The following is a 23,685-nucleotide window of genomic DNA, read 5'->3' on the forward strand; positions in this document are numbered from 1 at the left end:
AGAATGGTATTTAGGTCTAGATGAACCATTATTGTTGGAGGTGCACCATAGGAAGGTTATCAGTGTCCTTAAAGTCTACTCTTTAGATGCCAGTAACACCCTCCAAATTGTGACAAGAATAACTGTCTCTAGACATTGCCAGATGTCCTCTTGGAAGGGAAACAAAATTGCACCTGGTTAAGAATTCTGCCCTAGGAATTCATACTATGCTGTGACGAGGTAGTACTTGACTTTTGGAGTATCTATAGCCTGGAATGCTGTCTGCTTACTGCAGGGATGTTTGCTTTGCTCTGCTCTGCTATGGCCTTCTGGAGCCATTTATTTATCCATCTAACTTTTGGGAAGCATTTACTTTTCAAGAATGGAATAAATGAAATGAGGAAAGAGATCCAGGTGACGGTCAAAGGGCAGGCTCTATGTCATTGAAAGAGCACAGTGTAAATAAAATCCATGTGAGCTTTGACTTCACAGACTCACTTAGGAATCAACACAAGGGCAGTGTCCTTCTGGGATAGACTCATTTACTTTTAGGTAAGAGAAGAAGGAATTCTGCTTCCTGATTCCAGATCATGAGCTTCTAGAACCTTGAGGAATGAAGGATAATGTCTACCAGACCCAGGCCCATTCCTACTACAGAGTCTTTCACTGGCTGAGGGATGCTTGGCTTGTTTCTCCCATTGCTCTCAGCAGGCTACTTCTCTATGTCTTATCCTGCCTCAAAGATTTCATCTTAGCCTCACACTGGTTTCTTACTTGAACATTTCCTTGCACCTAAGTTATCATTCCCTACTTAATGTGCTGGTGTGTGTGTCTGTGTGTGTGTGTGTATGTGTGTGCCTGCTTGTATGTTTGTGTGAATATTGTTTCTGCTAGTAGTAGTTATTAAATATATGAATATATGAATGAATTGGTGAAATCAGCTATCTTAGCTACTCTTCTATTGTTGTCAAGGGACACCATGACCAAGAAAACCGATAAAACAAAGTAGTTGATTGTCAACTTGCTTATGGTTTCAGGCGTTAGTCCATGACCATCATGGGGATGGGGAGAGCATGGCATCAGGCAGGTGTAGCTTGGAACCATCAGTTGAGCTTGCAATCTGATTTGAAGGTAGAAGACACACACGAGAGAGAGAGAGAGAGAGAGAGAGAGAGAGAGAGAGAGAGAGAGAGTAGAAAGAGAGGGAGACACAGAGAGGGGGTGAGAGGAAGAAAGAAGGATGGGGAAGAAGAGGAAGAGGAGAGAGAAGGGAAGGGTGTGAAGGAGAAGGAGAGAGATAGGGAGAGGGAGAGGAAGAGAGAGATGGGGAAGAGAAAGGGAGGAAGGGAAAAGGGAGGGGTGGGGTAGGAGAGGGTGAAGGAAAGGGAGAAGGAGAGGAAGAGAGGAGGGTGAAGGAGAGGAAAAATGAGACTGGGCTTAGCATGGGCTTTGGAAACCTCAAGCCCCCGCCCCCAGTGACTTCCTCCCTCCAACAAGGACATGCTGCTTAATTCCTGCTGAATTGTTCCACCAACTTAGAAACAGACATTTAAATACATGAGCCTATAGGCACCACTCTCATTCCTGCTGTCTTAACAGACATTTGTGCATGGTAGCTCCTCGTCCTTACAGGCAATTGACGTCTTGATGGACTTCCCTTTAAGAAACACTTCTGAGTCTGTTATTTGTCAGGCTATGGATTAGAAACTGATTTCACTGGTACTAGTTGTTTTTTTCAACCCAGGTATAATTGTGGTGAAAGTATGAACAAAGGCTGAGTATTGGCAGGGAAGATGGCTTAATTTAGTTCTGTGTATTATGATACTTTGGATTCAGACCTACAGGCCTTGGTGTAGCTTTGCTTGTGTGAGCTGTTGGGTCCCCTAGGAGGGATCCTTGGTTTAGAACTCCAGAGACTCTGTTTACCTTCAGAGTCACACAGCTGGGGTGCTAAGTGATGGGATTAAAATTCTGTGGACCTTTAAATGCTAAACTTTATGTCAGTTGGAGAGAAACAAACTTTACAACTCCCTGACAGGAAAATATGACTCAAAGTAATTTGCCTTTCCTTTGCCTCTTAGTCATCCGATCCTACTGCTCACAGATGGGCCTTAAAAGAACTCCAGAGACAGGGCCACAGGAACTAGGTGAATTTGACAACTGTTGGCTTCATAAAGTCTATGACTTTTCTATTCGCCAAGGTCCATTAGACCACTACGCTAACTTAAGTTACAATTATGCCCTCTCTGCTTTACAAACTTAGATGAGCTGGCTAGCTGTAAACGAGGAAAAAGAAAGTTTAAAATTTTGGAGCCAACTTGGAAACAGAATTGTGGTTCATTTTGGAATGCAAGCAACCAATTTGGAGGCAAGCACAATAAAAGAAGCATGGAAAGTATAGAGTCAAGATCAGAGAGCAAAATGAACTCGGATCTAGATTGTCTTCAGAACCCAATGTGTATTGTGGAAGGTTCAGCAGGCTACCCATGAGCTCAGACGTTCAGTGATGATTTAATTAAGCACCACAGTTGCAGTATAAAGAGAAAAGATGCAAGTTGGAAATACTTAGGAAGTGCATAATAAAAATAGTATTGACTATTAGCTGGGTATGGCGGCGCAAGTGTTTAATACTACTATTCGGGAGGCAGAGTCAGGTAGAGTCCTGTGAATTCAAGGGCAGCTTTGTCTGCATTGAGGGTCCCAGGACACTCAGAGTTACGTAGTAAGACATTGTCTCAAGAAATAAGCAAACAAACATACACTATTTATGATTGAGAACTCTTCCAACATTCTCTGTCAGCTTTATTTTTGGTCTTCTACTGTTGTATAAATGTTGGTCTACTTGAATTATAAACCATTAAAAATAAAAGTGACTTAGGACTTGTCTAGTTCTAAATTTTGATTGTTATAGACACAGGAAGTAGATAGGACTTTGCCAAGACCCAAAGGAACATTAGCGATATGTGTCCAAAAGAGGATTGGAATTAAAATTTACTTTGGGGGAATCAATTTCCCCATCTTCTCTAAAGAATAACCAGCGTCAGGAAATGTCTGTCAGTGACTTGAAGTCTCTTCTCTGTAAGGCATTGGAGACCTTAGGGGTACCTGCCTGGTGTGGATTCTCTGAAGTTCTCCATGGCTACCGGCACTGTGGGAATTTCACAGCACATTTAGGAGAAAAATGAATGTGAGTTGTAAGTTCCAATGTAGTTAAGTAAACGGGCTGGACATAACATTTTGGTGCTCTGAACAACAGGCTGTGTCCTTATGGGAGAATAGACAAGTATAATCCAAGAGAAGAACTCATAGTTGGATTTTATAGGTGACAGGAACTCCACTCTACATGTAAAGAATATCTCGTATAGCTGCTACAGCAGAAAACATTATATTCCAGTAAAATGGTGAAGATCCTCCTGTCTACCACCAGTAAGGAGCTAGTGAAGTAAAATTTACCTTAATACTTTTATGTTTATGAAAATCATACTGTGATTATTGAATTAATAAGTTCTGCTGAGTCTAAACCAGTCTGAGCTTAATTCTGACTGTGTATTAGCTGCATCTAGGAGCGATGAAGGAAGACTCCATGGAGCCTGGGCCTGACCACAGAATAATTACATCTGATTTTCTACATATCAGCATGTAGTGTTTTAAAATGTTCTGCAGGCGATCTGAGGCCACGTGAAGAGCCTCTCTGTGCAAGCCACACCCTCTCATGAGGTTACATCTTAAGATTTTATCACAATGGGGTTTATAGAAGCAGCAAGCACTGTGACTATGTGCTGTGTAGGAGGGAGCGGAGGGCGGGTTTGCCATACAGATAATGCTTCATGCTGACATTTGGTCACTACAATGCATGCATTTTCCAGTGTTTCGCTTTTGGGTGTTCTCCATCACTAACAAAAGTAAAACTACACCAATTCTTTACTCAAGCAAATCAGGCATTCTGCTGAAATAAATAAAGATGTTCATATATGTCTATGTTAGGCCGTGTGTGTGTGTGTGTGTGTGTGTGTGTGTGTGTGTGTGTTGTCATACACCAAGCTGTAATTGTAGAGGGATGGAGAAAGAGTTGAGAAGTTGTATAGAAATACACACACAACTATCAAGAAGCCACTTCTTGTGACACATTGACACATTCCTGCGATTAACCACTGTTATTACTTGGAAATATTTTCTACTTTCTTATCTTTTCTTGAATGATGACTATGTCTGTGTAATATTTCTCTTGTAAGTCTCCTAGTAACCTCACAATAAGCAAAGATAGCTGTCACTCCACGGTCTTTCCCAAAATGCCATTCAGGCCAAAAAGCTCTCTTTCCATTGGGCATTTCTCTTCCCACTCCCCACCCCCGACCACCTGCCTTTCTCAACTCTCCAAAGTTTCTCAAGAATCTTCATACTCTCTCAAGATCAAAAGAGGAGCCCATGTCCTAATAGTGTGTAGCATAGTAAGGTAAAGAATCTTGGTGGCATTCTTTTTGAGACATCAAATCATGCTTGCTTTGAAACATCATTTAATTACGGAGATGTCCAATGTTCTGGAACAACTGACAGAGTTAGTTTGTGTCTACTATTGCTCAAGGGACTTTTTCTTGATCCATTAAGGGTGTGTTTACACTAGTGTCAAAAAAGGTCTTGGTCCCAAGGGCAATGGAATCATTATGGCGGAGAGTTCTAGTGTGCTATGCTCAACAGACATATCAGCTTTCTACGCCAGGTTTCCTTGAAAATGAAATGTCTTTCATTGTTATTTTTCTATTCCTATGTTTAATTATCTGCTTTTCATTATGTATTTTATTTCTAGCCCTTTCACACAATTGTGCTTTGTACTGGTCATTATTTTTACAAGCTATCTGTAATTCATCAAAAACACCTTGATTTTATTTTTATCACAGATGTCAATAAGGTCATCATAACTGGTGTTATCTATGAGGTGAAAGTCCTCTTAACTTGTCCACTCCAGTCTCTGACAGAACATCATATGTGCTAAGATTGTGATTTTTGGCTTGCATTCTTGGTACAAAGTCATATATCCAACATTCTCATTATACTTCAACACTATTTCTTGATTGCTCTTCTTCTTCCTTTATACTTTTAAGCGATATAGTGAAGATATTTTTACACACACCCTGTTGCTGATGATTCTTAGACATATTGTAGTAAATATATCTGCTATTACAGGGGACAAGATTGGGTCAAATATCTGAGACAAAAGTTCACTTTTCAGTGCACGTAGAGTGACACAGAAACACCAGTAATGAAGTAATAACAGCTGACCTCAAAGTTCTATGTGCTGTCTTTTCTGGATGTGTAAGTTAGTTAGCTGGCTAGTTTATTTACTTACTTAATTTTACCTTTTCTAAGAGATCTGTGAACTGTAAGAGACCAGCTTTGGTGTAAGGGGAACCTTCTGGAATAGCGGATGGCTAGTCCAATCCTCTAAGCAAGTAAAGCCTCAAGTTCTGCATGCTTATCATCTCAAAATGATAAAATGAAAGTGGAGGAAGAAGTAGGGAGGCCAAATGGCAGCCAATGGCATCCTGGGAATGTGCCTGGAATATGCTGGAGCTTAGCCTTGATCTGTAGAGCCCCAGGAGGTCAACACAAGAAGGCCAAAGGAAGATGTATTAATATTATGTTCATCTAATACTGGAGTTAAAACAATTTTAAAATGACATTAAAAATACTTGTTAAAATGCACACAAGTATTACAAATACATGCAGATGTGTGTGCATATAAGCATGTATACAAATAGAAGCATTTTTCTTCTCTTAATAGACTCATTTTTTTGGACATTTTTATTACTGTTTCAGATGTTTGTTTTTTACAAGCTTTCAAACTGTAGTCAGTGTAGATAAAAGGCACAAAGGAAGCCAGGTGATAATGCAATTCAATCCTGTTTTCATAAAAACAAAACAAAACACCAAAAATGTAATTAGCTAAGGAAGTTGAGTCATTGGCGTTGGTTCAAGTTAGCCTCTACTTTCTGGTGGTGCTGGGTTCTGGGGTCCACCTGGAGATTTGGGGCAACTTTAGAAATGAGAGCCTGTTCTAGAGAACTCAAGCATGACATGAGGAGAGAGAGAGAGAAAGGGAAAGAGAGAGAGAGAGAGAGAGAGAGAGAGAGAGAGAGAGAGAGAGAGAAAGAAAGACTGAGACCAGAATTCTCAAAAAGAAAGAGAGGAGCCCACTTTTCTCTTAGTGAACAGTGAAAAGATGTCTGGAAATCTCTAAGATCTCCATCAGTAAGCACATATATAGAGCAGACTTTGGCAATGCTCATGAGACACAGGCATCTGTGGCTGCTGATGCAGGATGCTTAGAGCTCTGTGATGGGGTTCTAGTGTTCTGGGACTCCATGTTCTCTGGGTCTGCTGGGGAGCTGGGTTTCCTAAGTATTGCTTGAGCATGTTTTATGGGAACAACTCATTCTCATACGATTTAACTACAGAAATAGAAGGGATTTATTCAAAAATAATCTGGGAGTTTGGTTGTAACTATTTTCAATGATGATCACTCCTGCCACCACCCCCAAAACCCCAAAACCTAAACAAATAAAAAGCTTGGATTTTTGAGGAACAAACAGGAAGGGAGTATTGTATCCATCGAATTAACAAAGATAATCAGGGATGATTCTAACAAATGTAGTTCCCTTGCCTTGATACATCCTGGATATTATCTTGATATATTCCAGCCATATGCTACTGCTAACAGTCTTGGGAAGGCAAACAGTGAGGCCTGATTGATGGAACATTCTAGTCATTCTAAAGGATTAGTGCTGCCTTGTAAAAATGCACTAGTTAAGTCCGTCTTTGTTTCTGGCATTTGTTTTTGAGAACAAATATGTAATGCCCAGGGAGGAAGTCTCAGAGAAACTCCCTGCAGAACTCAATGGACATTTCTCCCACCAGCATCTAACTTAGGTTATTCTTAATAGCTTCCTGTTTCCACAATGTATGGCTCCCTGGCACGTATGTCTATACAGACTGAGTAGGCAAACTGAAAACATTCAGAAACGTTGTTTTGTACTTGTTGGGGCCTGCCTTGGTGTTCTCTCATGGTTACCCCACCCTTCATATCCAGCAGGAGTGGCCCGGTGTTCTCAGCAGCCTGAGTGATCCCTGCTCTTTAAACATTCTTCAGTCAAAGCCTTGGCTTCTGTTTCCACTCACTGAGATGCTCCAGGAGTTTGTGCTCATCTCTGGTCTTTGCAACAGTGAGTGAGTGCCCTTCGCCTCACTGGAAACTTGTATGTCTGAGAGTTTATATCCATTCGTACATCCATTTTCTTCTTTCCTACCAACCTGGCAGGATCCAAAGTCAGGTCTGACAATGATACACCTGCTACTCTCAACGTAGATGACCACATCAAAATCCCTGTGTGCTCAGTGTGAGGCTGCCATCACATACTTCAGCTGTTTCATAACACTAGTGTTTGCCTGGAGGGTGACGCGCTACAGAGGGGTATGGGTAACAGTGGTGAGGAGTGTATGCTTTTGAGTTCCACTGTTTGTGTTCTGAGCCTGATAGCCTACTTTCTATTTGTGCAACTCTGAGCAAGCTGTGGTTCCTTTCTGAAAAAAATCAAAAACAAAAACAAAAACAAAAAACGTGTGTGATGGTGGTAGCAACAACAGTATGGATCCCACAGGACCACTGGAGAAGAAGGTTGAATGAGCATCATTGAGCTATACTGTAGGAAAGGCTAGAGGGAGCCTCCCATTCCCTACTCCTTTCTACCCAGGAATTTAGCACTAGGATGCTCGTAACCAGCCTTTGAAAGGGCATGTACCATCAGGAGACTCTGTGGGCCCAAGGCCCTTGGTGGATCACTGATACCTATAAAGACACAAACATGGTGGCTGAGTGAAGATAGCCCTGTTGAACTGGCTGCTGGTTTTGCATGTGGCTCTGGGTAAACCGAACTGCTGCTAACACCAGGCCTCTTCACCTCCCTGGTGGTGGAAATCCTTTCTGTGCAAACATGCACTTGACTTTGGAGACGGCCAAGAACTCTCTGCTTTGTGACCAATTGTTGCCAGCCCTTTAGTTATACAATCTTCTTCAGAATTATCTATGTGCAGATCCCTACCCTACAGCCTTGCAGATGGGCGCTGTGACTCAGCTACTCAGGTAATGGCAGCGCTTTGCAAGTAGAAGTAAATGTGGGGCAAGTTGGGGTTGGGGCGTATGCAGCCTAGCCTAGCACAGAGCAGGTGACCAGCCGGGGGCATTTAAAATTTTTTATTTGTTTGCTTTCAGTCACCTTGTTTTTCACTATTCGTTCTCAGTGTCTTACATGATTCAATGTAAATGGGAAAATGTACTTGTGTTGGCTATCTGCACCCTATATAACCCAGTATAATCTCTAGATGGAAATATCGAGGGTAGAATCTGTCAATCTCTAACTATATTATAATGTTGCTCCTGGGCTTGGAAAAGATTTGTATACTTAATGTAGCTTTAAACTTTTAACTTTTACATTACTGGGAGATGCACTCCACTGAAACTTATTTAAGTCTCCTCAAAGGTAAAAATGCCTAGTTTTTAATTACCGAAGCAGGCAACAGTGGTTAAGGGGAAACATGCTTGTATCTTTAAGAACACGCACTTCCCTTTCCATGAAGTAATGACCAACGAGAGACATCTTTGTAAGGCTCAATAAGGAAAGCAAGCTGTATTTTATATCTGAGCCATCAACACAGTTTCCGTGAGAGTCAGGAAGTATGTATTCTCTGCAGGTGTAACTCTGTTCTACTGGCTATATCCCCTGGTACTCACCCAGGACATGGATCGTGCAGATTTCCTTTAAGACAGAATTCAAAAACATTTCCCCCTCCCTAAACAATGGTTCATGTGAAAGTATGCTGTTTTAAAGTTTCCTGGACTAAGTGAAGAATAGTTAAGTGATTTTAAACATTTTAATCTTTTGATTGAGTCACTGACACAATCCGTGATGGAGGAATGTCAGTCCATTTAACCCTGTGATGTGTGGAAAGAATCCAGTGGGTTAGCATGGGCTAGATTGAGTTTAGACCCTGCTCATCCCGATGATGGGGCAGTCTGTTGATTACGATGAAAGGCAGGAAAGGGATGACCCTAGAGAGTGAGGAGGAGGGAGGCAGGGCACACCTGGAATGTGAAAACGTTGTACCATCTGTTAGGTAAGGGAGTAATAGACTATCCCAGGCATTAAAAGCAGTAGCAGATGATTGCTAATGCATTTTAATGCTTTCTTCCCCAAACTGAGGCACTCCTGGGTATGAAATGGGCAGTACTATTAATAGTTGCTCAAGGTTAAAAAAAGTCCTGGTTGCTCAAGACTGATCAGTGTTGTCTGGAATAAAGCAACACGGAACTTACGGTTGCCCCACTCTGCTTACCCTGGGGCTTTGGGATTCCAGTTGGCTCTAAATTCAAATGACCTCAAAAGATGGAAAGCCATTGAGCAAGGGTGAGTTGGGAGAACTCCATATCATTTCAAAACTCTCTGACAAGCTTTAAGATGTCCTGACCCTCAAATAATGTGCTGTCAGGGAAAATGTCAAAAAAAAACCCGAATAAACAAACAAACAAACAAACAAACAAACATTCTCTACCACGTGACTCGTCTGTTCTCATGAGAGATTAAAGATTATATATCTTTAAACCAACTTGGGCAGAACTATTTCTAAACCTGACTTGAGGTTTAGAATCAGTCAAGCTGGGAATGATCATGTGTAGCTCTGAAAGCGTCGATGCCCGGGCCTGCCATCTATATGTTCCAAATCAACAGATCCGGGTAGGCCCAAGCATCTAGATTTTTAAGGATTCCTATAGTGACTTCAATGCGCTTAACTAAATCTGTGAAAACTCGTGGGTCTGGAAAGAAACTATCCCTTTTTAAAAGGCCCCAAATTTCAAATGTTCAATAGATAAAATCAAAAGGTAATATGTGAAGAGAAGAGATTAAATATTAACTACAATATTTTCTGCAGTTCAGTCACAGTTTTGCAGAATTAAAAAAGGTCATTGTTTAAACGTATTCATTCGCATGGTAGTCTTTACACTACACCAGGACATCTCTGAACTCCTCTTCATTAGGCCACTTTGTAAGAGAGGGAACTCTTTTACTACATTATTTTTAGACATATATATCTTTAAATGATATTTCATTGGCATCATAGAAGCTTTATATATGTGTATATATCATCAGTTGTATACAGTACATGTCATATAACAAACAATTCCAGAGAATGCATATGGATATATATATGCATATCCATACACATTCTCCAGAGCAGAAGAAAGGTTGCATGCATCTCGGCATACTATAGGCATTTATTCTCCCTACTGCAAATGTAGTGTCATAGAAGGATCCAGAGCCCCACAAGCCAGTGGACACAGGCCCCTCTCTTTAACAATCAGCTCTATCTGGGAATTCAATCATAGAGAACTGCTGTTTCAAAGTAGGGCAAACTAGGAAGAGCTAGAAAGTACCTGCTATTGTATACACTTGAATGGACAGGATGCACAAGCAGGTGGCTTTTGAAATTTCTAGACTTTATAGATCCTGTTCCCTACTGCAGCTGTTCATAACTCAAGCTTCTAGAAAATGTAGCCAACACTGTGCTAATGAAAAAATATCCCACATCATGGGCCCTTCATAATTCAAGGATATATAGTACACTTTGTCATAATAAGGAATATAGTTTTTTATTCAGTTAAAGTCAAAGTTTAGACAAACAATACCTCACCGTATTTTGACTTTAGTAGGAGATGGATATAAGAAAAAGGCAACTTTCCAAAAGCATCTAAAATATATGTACTCTACATAATACATACAATATATGTAATATATTATACATTAATATATAAATATAGAGTATTTATATATAATATTTATATACATATAATTGTTGGCTGAACTTAGAATCATTTTATATGCTTAGGAATAAATAATGTCTCTCATTTTAGTATCTTGCTTTGCTTGGCAATGTGTGAAAAATTGCAATCAAGTATGTGAGTTTTATAAACTGGACATCCTGAATTCCAGGTATGTAGCAGAATATTAATTCCCATCTTAAGAAGCACCTTAAACAAACAAAGAAGTAAAATGTCTATCAACTCCAACAGAAAAGGTTGCTACCATAGTATTGGAAGAGTGCTTTGATTATATGTATATTAAAGTGGCTTAATTTTATAAGTGATCCTGATATGACATTAATCACAACTTTTTTGTTCATATTTTAGGAGAGAAAGTTGAAAACAGATATTTTTACTTTTGAACAAAGACCTTTTCCCAGATGTTCTGATTTGCCTCAGTGCTAATCCCAAGATCACTAAACCCATTTCTTCCCCGTGACAATAATCCATGACAAATCATGTAATCTTCTCTTTTTCTCTTTAGTGGTACATTTCAAAATATCTGTCTTGAGCACCTTTTGAAACGATGGAAAACATTTTAAATTCCATTAATTCTTAATTTTTTAATTCATATCCAAAAGGGAGAACTAGAAACTGGGCTGATAACCATTATGTTCCCATAAATCATGTTGTTTTGTGCTTTGATGATTCTATCCCTAGTGTATGTACCATTCATTTCTTATCACATCTGGCCCATGGAGTAAATACAGATGCTCCTCAAAATCCTGTGGGATTGCCTTTAATTAAGTCCATTATAAGTTGAAAATATTTCAAGTCAAAGATGCATGTAATAGACCTAACCTACTAAGCACCACAGCTCAGCCACACGGTACACTGTAGTATTGGTGGCTGTTTCTTCTTGTGATTGTGTGGCCAACTCGGAGCTATGGCTCCCTGCCACTGCACAGCATCACAAGAGACCATTGTGCTGCATATCATCGCTTGACTAGGAAAAGGTCAAGATTCAAATTTTGGAAGAATAGTTCCTACTGAATTTGTTTTATTTTTGTAGCCTCGAAAATTGAACAATCAGGTTGAACCACTGTGAGTGGACTACTTGTATTTCAGCTCGTTCCTGCTTACCCAGCATGGCGACATCACAGCTGTACGTTCACCCTAGTCTTTCCCAAAACTCCAGAATCTCTTATCAATTCCATACTTCAACTAAGAAACAGCTCCCCGCTGCTGGGTTGAGAGCCTACAATCTTAAATTGAGTGTGAGATTCAGAAGTCTGCTGCTTGGTTATAATCTCTCATTTCCTTTTGACTGTCTTCCACTCTGCCGCATGAACCCCTAGATTCCAATCAAAGTGAGATGTTAAAACTTGTCCACTACAACTGCACCTAATACTAAGGGGTTGTGGTGGAAGAGGGGTGCTGAAAGATGAGAAGAGTCCGAGGAACACATAGTTTGTTGTGACACTGCGTCTCCTAGAAATGTCAGAGCAGCAACACCCATGAAGACTCACCAACATGGCTGCCTAAACAAGACCTTAGCAAGGATGACATCAATCGATGTGCTAAGGGATAGGGTTGCTCATAAGGCCTCAACCCCAGACAAAAACTATAGGCAGCTAAGGAATGCTGAGAGCGGGAGAAACCGTCTTCCCCAGGTAAAAGTACACCAGTTAGTCATCCGATAGTAATGATCATCACTGAGAACATACACAGACAAGTAACACTATATAGACTGAGCAGGCTATATTTTTATATTTAGAAATGTATATGCACACATATAAGTAACAACATTTAAAGAAAAAGCAGCCAGGAATCTGAGAAAAAGCCAAGGGTTACCATGGGAGGGGCTGGAAGGAGGAAAGGGAAGCGGGGAGGGGAATGGGGGAATGTAATTATAACTCAAAAATTAAAAAGTATAATCAAACTTTAAATTAAAACAAAAATGTGGAGGTTTCTAGGGGAACAAGGAAGACAACTGGGAAGGCCAGGGATGAGAAGATGAAGGATAAGAAGGCATGGAAGGGAATATGCTCAAATATACAATATGTAACAGTCTGGCCTCCTCCCTTGCATCCCCCTGCCCTCCCCTCCCAAGCTATTGCATGCAGACTGTGCTCTCCCACCCAGGTCAGACCGCATGCTCCTTTTGACCCCCTCCAATAAAGTATTTTTAATGAATATTCTATCCACCTTCTGTTCTTCCTGGGACATCTTCCTGACAGCATCACTGACAATCACTTTTAAAAAACATTTTTATTCTGCTATATGCAATACTTCTTACTTTGACTTATCATAGCATGCATTTAGTCTATTTCTAAAATGACTATGTGATTTGTGATGGTGCCTACTGCATGCCAGGAGAGAGAGAGAGAGAGAGAGAGAGAGAGAGAGAGAGAGAGAGAGAACAGAAAATCACATGTGGGGGAGAGTAAATAAATTGTGCTAATAGCTAATAAAATAAACAATCGAGCTACATGTGTCTTAGTAGTCAAGACAAAACTAAAGGACCCACTGCGGCTGTGTGTGTGTTCAAGATTAAGATTTTAATATGTACATATCATTCTTGTCTTATTAACAGTATTAACAGTAATGTTTTTATCTGCTGGACTTATTTTAAGAATTAAATGGTAAAGATCCAGTCTAACACATTGCAGCAATGCAATAAGTTGAATAGCAATTCATAAAATCATGTATTTTAATGCACTTTTTTACTTTCAAATTCTAATCACATCTAATAAGTAAATGAATGTGCATTATAAATGTCGGAGAAAGAATGGTGAATCTAACGTTTAACTACCTGGGTAAAAAAAAAGTTTTAGAAAACATTCAAATCACAATATTTTGGGGTAAATGTATACATGTAGATAAACCATTATGTGGCGTGGCAAGCCTCTACATGGAAGCAGTTATATTGGCAATCAATTCTCTATTTAAATTGATATTCTTGTTGCCAGAGGGCTAGATGACTGTGCTCTGTTGTTGAAGTGCAAGTGTCGAGTGTGCAGGCTTTGGAGGTTTTCCATGCCTCCATACTTGATGCATACTTGATAATTTAAAGGATTTGGACAAGGAACTATAGTGTTCTTTCTTTTAAATCTACGCCTCATTCCTTGTCTACATAGAGGGTTTGTTTAGTTGTGTTTTTCAACTGGACACGAAGGTATAGGTGAAGACTAGGGGATACTCTAGCCAGACACTGTCCAGCAGAGATGTCTATGATTGAAATTTTCTAGCTAGTTCTGTGGGGAGGGGAGGAGCCTAATGAGCAGGGGGTAGCCTGGATCTCTCCTTTGCAAAACAAGTGTTTTCAGAAGATATCCTCCTGGGCAGGACATCTGCCTAAATCTTGCCAAATGCTTTTCTCAAGGTTAGATTTTTCATGTCTGTCTGTCTTTCTGGATTTGCTTGCCTGTGCGCAAGCAGGCAGGTACTGCTGTAGCTCTTCCAATTTCTCTAACTTGAGGATCCGCACACTCGCTCTTGACATGACATTTTGTAAACTGCTAGTTCTTCCAAGCCTGTTATGCCTTTTTTCCATCTGTGTTGAAGTCTCTTTTCCCAGTGGGGCCTTCTTTCTCCACTTAGTCATGCTATGTGTGGAGACCCACATCCACACTGCTGGCCTTTCTGACTCATCCCAGGAGGCTAGCTGGCTCCTGGGAATCCACATCGCAATAACAGGGAGGCTCCATCGAAGGGAGCTAATCTGAAATCCTAAAGTCTGCTTTTATCCTAGGAGTCTCCCTCTTTGACCAACGCAGCCCAAGAAGGGTGAAAAACAAACTGCTCTTTCGCCTTTAAGGAAGGGTGGCTAATAAACGGATTTTTAGCAATCTTAACTTCCAATTTATGAGGTGCCTTTATTGCTGGTTTTAAATATTCCACAGCGTGGCCAAGAGAAAATGGCCCAAATTTCCTTTCCCTCTACCAGCAAACCAAGAGAGTCAATTTTGACAGGTATACTTTCCCTGTGGTTGTAGATCAAACCGTTTCTCTTTCTGAAATATATTATTCATAAAGGTGAAAGCTTATTGGAGCTCCTCCCCTCCATAGATAGGAGGCTGTGGGTGGAAACTGCGTCACCTCTTCAATGGTGAGTTAGGGGCTGGGCAGGACAGTGGCTTCCCACTGGAACCCCCGAAGCTAGGATTTTCCTTGGCCCTCCAGGCCACTCAGAGGAAACCCTCTGCCAAGTCCAGGATTTCTCAACCCACTCGGACTCAGACAATAAATTCCTTGAGCCAGAATTGTTGAAAGGGTCAAAGTTGAACAACAAAATGATAATGAAAGTCAGACCACTGTGTCAAGTCTACGTTGGCCAACAACTCAGGAGAGTAAGGTATTATAAATCCCAGCAAAGCACATCTTGAAAGTGTAAAACGGAACACCAGACCTGAGTTCTCTTAACTCAGGGCAGGCTGACATTGGCTGTCACCACAGATACACACATTTAACTAGAGGGATCCAGAAGTCGAGAGGTGGAAATGATTTTCGGTTTGGTAAATTGGCTTAACCATGCACATGTGCTACATTTTTATAGTTAAAACACCACACACACACACACACACACACACACACACACACTATGTACAAAATATGTACATATATCTGCATATGTTATTAGTTTTAAGCATTTCCACTCATTTAATATTTTTAAGCTGATCATTTAGATTATTTAGCTGAAGGAATATGTTCATTCTGCATTCTGATATTCACCAGTGGCACAGTCTCACACGATTATTTTTTTCAAACATAAAGGACCTATACCTAGACTTTTAGCCTGCCAATGGACCATAATCATCTTCCCTTCCCAAGTAAAGTGCATGCGTGTGGTGGGGCACTTGTGGCTGAAGTTCTATGGGATCCCCCACAATAACTGGCTAAATTCCTGCTGAACTTGCCAGCAGGAGGAGGCAGACAGATGCGACATTTCTGACACCAGACCCACAGAGGCTCACACACAGCCAGGCTCAAAAAACAGTGCCTGTCTGTCAAAGCTTGGGAGAGTACCCTGTGGGACCCAGAGAGTAACCAGTGTTTACCTTGACCACGTCGTCGTTGAGATGCTTGGGGTCGCGGTTGACCAGGTCAATCTCTTTGGTGTGCGCGTCGTACACTTGCTTCTCAGTCACCTCGTCTGCCATGGCCTTGTTGTTGGGCTTGTAGATGTTACCCTGGTCCCGGATGGGAACAGTGTAGAGATGTCCCTGTGAGGGCAACCGGCCAAGCCAGGGGAGGGCGGCAACAGCGGTGGGAAGAAAAGTTCAGAAAGGAAAACAAGAGTTAAGAGTCAGCCTGGCTGTAGGGGGGAGAGCCTGGAGCTCCAACTTTTGCTAGCTCCAACCTCGAAGGAAAGGCTTTGCACACACTAAACTCCAGCGCTGCAAGCTTTTTAAGAGGACGGAGCAGAGGACACCACACCCCTCGGTACCAGGCAGGGAGCGCCTGCCTCCCGCGCCCGCCGCCAGGGGTCAGGGCGAAGCCCCAAGTGCCCTCCTGCTTCCTGCGGCTCCCGACCCTGACTCCCCAGCCCAGGAGCTGGGGTTCGCGTTCCAGCTCCTCTGTATTCCTTCTCTCTGCCAGGCCACCCACGTCCCCACAACCTCATCTGCTCCCCTGTCCTTCTCTTAACTGTTAACCCTGTCCTACGATCCCTTCTGGCACCATCAAGATCCCTCTGGACCATACTGACAGACGTAATGGTCCCATCTTCTCTGTCCCTCTGTGGTTCTTCCCCCTCGCACCTGCTGCAGCCTTTTAACTCCCCCTTTGCCCACGGGTTTCCTTAGGCCGTGGGGGTGAATAAGTGGGTCACAGACTAACACACTTCTTTAAGCAGAGGCATGTGCCAAGACCCCTCACCCTCGCCCCCATGCCCCAGAAGGAAATGTCACCTGAAGGACTGCCTGTCCCACCCTTTTCTTAGATAACTCCCAGGCTGTCTACTCCAAGCTGAACCGTAGGTAGTCATATTTGGGAACCGAGGTCTCCACGTTTACTCCACCTGAGTGCCAAGAAGTAGTTGACAGTGGCGGTGGTACTTGTGATGAAAGAGGCTCCCCCACCTCGGAACTCCCCACCCCACCCCCCACCCCCCAGGCCTTTAAGGGGCGGAAAAAATTATTGAAGTTCTCGAGAAGAGAACTTTGCTAAGTGCAATACACGCATGCCGCCGCCCAAGCCAACCACGTTAAGCTCCTGGGTGGGGGGACTGTCCTCAGGATTGTGACAGATGAATCTCCTTCCCCTGAGCACACAACACACACACACACACACACACACACACACACACACACACACAGCACCAGCTCTAAGCCTCCCAGTAGGTAGGGGCTGGACCGCAGGGGCGTCTCGTAAACAGTGTCATCTAGAAAACTTTTCTAAGTCTGGCAGACTTGCAAAAGAGTACTCAGGGTGGGGGGTCCTTCTTTTCCCTGTTGGCTCCACTGGTTCCCCTCTCCAGAAGGAAGCCCTAAGACATACCTAGCTTTTCACCTCCCCACCCAGCCCATTCCTCCGCGGTGCCAGCTCTCGAGGTCTGTGAAAGTAGAGAGACTGCTGGGGCTAGGAAAGCAGTCCGAGCATGTGGAGTGGGAAATAGCAAAAGCAGGCACTTTGGAGCCGGCGCGCCCTCACCCAAGCCTACCTCGGAGTCTACGTATTTGCCCCCAGACATGCTGGCGCGTGGCTGGCTGCAGGCTCTGAGGAGGTTTCCCTGGGCTGTGATTTAAGAGAACTGAGGAAGGAAGATCTTGTATTGTATAGAGGGGGAAAGGCGCTGGCGGGGGGCGGTGGCTGGGAGGGAGCCTCTTGGCTGTCCGCCAGGGGTTTGTTCTGCTCTCAGTTGGCTGGGACGTGCTCTGCGCCGGGTCTAGGCACATCCCCAAGGTTCTGGCAGCAGAGGGCGGGGAGTGCCCGCGGGGAGCTGAGAGACTGTGAGAAAGCCTTCATCAGAGCTAGGCTGTTTGGGCAGATATTTTAGACCCGCGGCAACGTTTTTTCCCAGCTATAAACCAACAGAGAGGCATCCAGGGGAGAGCGCGTGTTTTCCCAGTGCATCATCTCAGCAGGGGTGGAGGGAGCACAAGAGTCTGCTGAGATGCCCAGTTTGGGCATCCGGCTCTGCAGAAAGAATTCTGCCCTGTCCTAAGCTGCTTCTCTTCCAGCTTCGCCCAGATTCCATTACCTCCTAGGACTGATCTGTCTCCTTGTTTCACAGAGAAAGATAGAGAATCGAGATGGCTGGGAACCCGAGGGAACATTTTATACATAAACACAATGAAGGAATCCGTGTGGGCGCCTCTGCAGTAAAGAAAATGAAATTCCTACCAACAGGTTACACAGTAATCATAGGCACTTTGAATATTTTCAACTGCAGAACATTTTACTTAGAAGTTCAAGCTTGTTACCAGAGCAGATTTTTTTTTTTTATCTTGGCTTGAGATCAAATCCAGGGCTTTGTGTATTCTACCTGGAGACAAACACTCTACCACTAAACTACATCCTCAGCCATAGAGGATCCTGGCCCAGGAATATGTGTTTGGCTGTGAGAGGTTTTTTTTTGTTTGTTTGTTTGTTTTTGTTTTTTTAACAAAGTAGATTTATTTTTTTAAGTTAACAACTAAAATATCAATTTCAAAAGCTGACCAATCTCCCTTTGTTTTATTATAAGGAAAAATAAGATAAACTATAGTTGTTTTTTACTAAAGAAAAGAGTAACTAACTAGAGACAGTAACTAAGCAATCCCCCCTCATTCCCTATTCTCCACCCTCCACCACACCTCTACCCCCTCACCCTCCTCCTTCAAGGATGAAAAGCGTGTTTTACCCAAGTATCCCTATGCAAACACTTCCATAACTAGAAGGCGCAGAAAGTACATTTTTAAAATGGCTACCAAGAAGCAGGAACATGGGGTCAGGAGGATGATGAAGAGGAAACCCAGGGCCTGAAAACAGATAAAATGGAACCCTGAAAGAACTGATAATCTAGTTGGAAAGAAGCCATGAAAAGACCAGTAACCTGGGTTCCCGCTGACAGGAAAAAGAGACAATCTATCCTTTGAATTAAATAATTAATTGATTGATTACAAATTTATAATATATTTCATCATAAATTATAAATATATTATTTATGAATAATTTATTTTTATTAGCATGTGATAGGCATAATGCTAACGGGGTACAGTGTGCTGTCTCAACACTTGCATTATGTCACAGTGATCAAATGAGGGTGGTTAACAGAACATTGTTAAAAATAAAAGGATGAATTTTAACTAGGAATGGCAGGGGGGAGTCAGTGTGGTCAACCTTAGATTACTTATGCCAACTGTTCACCGTAAGATTAAAGATCTTCCAAAAGGCTCATTTCCTTAGTTTTATTTCTACTAAATTACTTTTCCAAAGTCTTTGATCAACTTGTGTGTCAAGGTACCTGGTAAGCCAGAAAAGGCCTTCTGGTTCCGTGTATCCGGACTTAGCTGCCTCTGAAGATATCTTAGGATACCGTTTGTTTGTCTACTATATACATTGTCTTTCAGGGGTATTTGCTTTGAGGCAATTAGGGTTCTGGTCTAGGGAAAAATATAGAAACTGGTTCCCACCTACTGTTTTAAGCTGCTGCTGAGTAATTCTGACTGTGAAGAAGTCAACAGGAATGGAGAGAGCTTGCCCTGTATTCCAGGCAGAAAGAAGTTCTGAAAAAGTCCTTCAGGGGATGCCTAAAACAGTCCTCAGCGGAGGAGGGAAGGCCACCTCCAGGAGAAAGCCCATACATATTCAAGTCAAATCAACAGTGGCTCTGGAATCATAAAGACCAGGGGACTGTTCTCAATGCCAAGATACATCCTTAATGAATGGAAGAACCATAGGCTATTTAGGTGTCCCACCTCAATAAGTCACAGGCACCACTGAGAAGCAGTTCTTGTCCTCTTGTGATAGCTGTCTCCAAGAAATGACTCTGACCCCATGAGAAGTAAAGGGCTCTGCTAACTTAGGTATGAGATTTAAGTGAATAGGTGATGTAAACAACTCTTACCTTTGATATTCACACACATAACTTCAGGCTTGTATGAAAGTTAATGACTTTCTCTAAATCATTTACTGGAAGTGAGTAGACTGCAGTTTACTTATTGGCTTTGTTCTCATGTCAGAAACAACATTAAAGGCCTGCCTGAAGATTTTGGGGTTACTAGAGATGCTCAACTAAATAAAGAAACACACTAAAACTCCTTCTCAGGAAATTCATTGGATTATAAACCCTTTCTAAGTTGACAAACAACTGCACCTGTTAAGTTCTAGGACACAGGATCTGCTCATGGCTAAATAACAATTAGCTGCTTTTTGAGTCCCTTACTCCCAAACCCATCCTCCTACTGTGTTTTCTCTTTCCCATTCTCATGATGCATCGTCTTTTTCCTCTTCTTATCTAGCTTTATCTTACTTCTATTCTGGCTAGAAGCCTAAGGGTTGACCACACGCAGTAAGCAATATTAATGGTTTTAAGAAGTAAAATCCGGAGCTGGGGCGATGAATTAGAGGTGAGAAGGGTTATGAGGGCTTGCTGCTCTTGAAAAGGATCTGAGTTGGGTTTTCAAACGGGTAGGTTACGCTGTCCATAACCCTAGTTGTAGGGGATCATCTGCCCTCTTCTGCGTCCTATAGGAATGGACACTCACATGGTGCTTATAAATGCATGCAGGCAAACACTCCTACAAATAAAAGAAAATACATTCGTCTAAAAAAAAAAGAAAAAATAAAAAAAGAAAAAACAACCAGTTCTTTCCAGTATTTCCCCACATCCAGATGCCTAGGTTACCTCAGTGTGTCTTTGTGAATCAGCTTAGAAAAGGGATTTGGGAATGGATTGTAAATGGCTGTGTGTGTGTGTGTGTGTGTGTGTGTGTGTGTGTGTGTGCGTATGTGTATGGCAAAGTCACTTACCACTCATTCCAGACTTGAGATATGACACTGTGGCTTTCCTCCCAGCACTGTGGGCCCTCTGGGAAAAGGGTACATGTCAGGGGATTTACTTATTACATGTAGGTTCTTAAACACGTCGACATTTTAACAGTTGCTGTGCCTAGCTGAACAGTCATTAGTTTTTCAACACTGCCACCTCATATACTTTCTTCTATTTACTCTGTCTACCAGATTGCATGGAGGCCTTCTTCCTGTATTTCACAGCTTTCACTTGGAAAGTAATAGCATTCTAGATGAAGACGTGCTGCATTGCTGATTCCTTTCTTCCCTGCCTGGCTGGAAGGGTAGCTGGAAGTCCTTTGGTTGAATCTTTATCATCATCATCATCATCAACAAATGTCAAACTTCCTATGTATTTGAGAAGACTGGTATTGAAGTTATGATCTCCTGCCTCTACTTATCAAATACTGGAATTTATAAGCATGTCATGCCCAGCTTTTTTTTCTCAGTATTTTAGTGATTTTTTTTCCTATATAATTTATTTATTAAAAATACAAGCAAACCATTTTTTTTTGTTTTTCTGATCAAGATGACTGGAGAGTGTTTCTAATTAGCTTTACATTTCTTATTATTTTCAAATGGAAAATGTAATTGATGCATATCCACCAGGGGTACTTTGAGCATTCCATAAGATGACACAGTTAAAATATTGGTGCAGCTTCCTAAATGATAATGGATGCCAGTAACCTTTAGGGGCAGAGTTTAGCCCACAAATTCAATAATGAGATGGGCAGATTTTACCTCACAAAATGTCCTAGTCAGTATTTTATTATTGTGAAGAGGCATCATGACTGTGGCAACTCTTCCAAGAGAAAGCATTTAATTGGGATTTGCTTATAATTTCAAAATTAAATCCATTATCATATAATGGGATGCACAAAGATATGCAGGCTAACATGATGCTGGAGAAGTATTAAAAGGTCTACATCCAGATCCGAAGGCAGCAGGAAGAGAGAGAAAGACACTGGTCCTGGCTGGAGCATTTGAAACCCTGAAACCCATCCCCAGTGACACACTTCCTCCAACAAGAACACATCTCCTATTCTCTTTCAAGTAGGGCCACTCCCTAATAACCCAGCATTCAAGTCTATGGGCATATGGGGCCATTCTTACGTAAACTACCACATAATATGTTTACTGTAAAATAATTCAACCATCCAAAGTAAATACATAATATGAACAGCCCTATCAAGCTTGACAGTGAAATCATTTTGTCTTATTTCTCATTTGCCTTAGAATTTAAGTGGAAAACATTATAGACACTGTTAAAGTCGTCTGTGAGCCATAATAGTCCTTTTCTATAGCTGAACTTAATTTCCCTAACAAACTTCAATTCCTTTAGGTAGCAGAGACTCCACTGAGGACAGTTTCTACTTTCCTCCATTCCTCAGTCGTTTAGAAGAGAGCTTGTGAGTTACTGAGGAATTCAGTTTTGAGGCATCTACATGGAGGAGTCTCTCGGGATGCTTTGCAATGACTGTTGAAATCACCTCTCTGTTCTCAGGCAGTGGATGCCCCTGCATCATTCTTCATGATCCTTCCATGTACCTCTTAGGAGATACTCGGATTTACATCTTGACTGTCCTCCAAAGTCCCCAGAGTGGTACTGTTGGGAGGTGGCAGAGATATTATGAGGTGAGATCGTTAAGTCACTGTAAGCAAACTCAGAAAGAGTACTGTCAGACTTCAGCTTGTTTTTCATCATCTCTTATAACCCCTACCACAAAGGAAACAGTTTTGTTCTGCTCAATGCCCCTACGATGTGCTGCTTTAAAGCTGGCCCCAAAGCCATAGGGACATCTGACCATGAACTATAGTCAAACTGTGAGTCAGAACAATTCTTTCTTATAAGTTGACCAGCTCAAGTACTTGTTTCAGTGATGGGGAACTGACTAGCGTAGGACCAGTGATGCTTTCTTATTATTTCTGTGCTGTCCCAAGGGCTCTGTGGAAATATGATAAACAGGACAGACAGGAGTGATACAGGAGTACCCATCCATCCCAAGTGAGGTAAGTCATTCCCTTGCCTTGTCATGGCTCATTGAAAACATGCTGGGGTTGCTACCAACATGAGCTCTACCAAGGCACCAAAAGCATGATCTTTGCTCTCTGAATCGTGTACATTATCTGCTCATGAGCAATTTGTTCTCTAACTTCTTCTTTTTTGAGCAGGCAGCCTAGTCCTGTGTCACCTCGTAATACTTCTATGCTTTGAATCCCTCAGGAATTGCAAGGCTGTGGGGATGAAGAACATCTACTCTGTTTTTTACTTTGTTTTGTTATTTTTTGAAAATATATATCATAGTCCTGCTTTGGGAAGGGGGCATCAGTAAACTTTGGAAAGTATCACTGTTCTCAGCAACATCTCTGAGCTCTACCTAGTTTGTCTGAACATGACAAACCAGCCAACTCAAATTGCAAACATGTAATCTTAGCATTTCTGTAAACACTTCTAAGTCATGGACAGCTTCACATTAAAGCCTTTGTCCCTCTATTAACTCAAAATAGTAATAGTGGAACAATATGATCTCCATTTAGCTTTTACTATGTCAGTTCACACTTCTATCAGTAAACCTTTTACTACTCAATTCTAAATCAATCTGATTGTTATTTACTGTGAGTGAAATCCCCCCAAAACATTTAAGCACCAAGTGCTGTGTTGAAATTGCATTTATTTTAGCAGGGGGTGGGGGAACATGCTTTTAATCCCAGCACTCAGGAAGCAGAGGCAGGATCTCTGCTTTTGAGACCAGCATAATCTACACACACACACACACAGACACACACAGACACAGACACACACACACACACAGAGAAAGAGAGAGAGAGAGAGAGAGAGAGAGAGAGAGAGAGAGAGAGAGAGA

At 41.9% G+C, this 23,685-nt stretch overlaps 1 protein-coding gene across 1 annotated transcript in view; it reads right to left on the bottom strand.

The window, feature by feature from the left end:
* The window catches only part of Cav1 (caveolin 1), a 31,583-nt gene extending 13,873 nt beyond the window's left edge, over positions 1-17,710 (bottom strand). Inside the window, exons 1-2 of the mRNA XM_028778443.1 lie at positions 17,490-17,710; positions 15,886-16,050 (exon numbers count right to left, since the gene is read on the bottom strand). Of these exons, the coding sequence (XP_028634276.1) occupies positions 15,886-16,050; positions 17,490-17,519 (195 nt within the window). The 5' untranslated portion in view covers positions 17,520-17,710. The remainder of the gene's footprint in view (positions 1-15,885; positions 16,051-17,489) is intronic.
* Positions 17,711-23,685: the final 5,975 nt, after the last annotated feature.

Source organism: Grammomys surdaster, unplaced genomic scaffold (assembly GCF_004785775.1).
Source record: "Grammomys surdaster isolate TR1022 unplaced genomic scaffold, NIH_TR_1.0 335, whole genome shotgun sequence".
In the NCBI taxonomy this organism is placed as follows: domain Eukaryota; kingdom Metazoa; phylum Chordata; class Mammalia; order Rodentia; family Muridae; genus Grammomys; species Grammomys surdaster.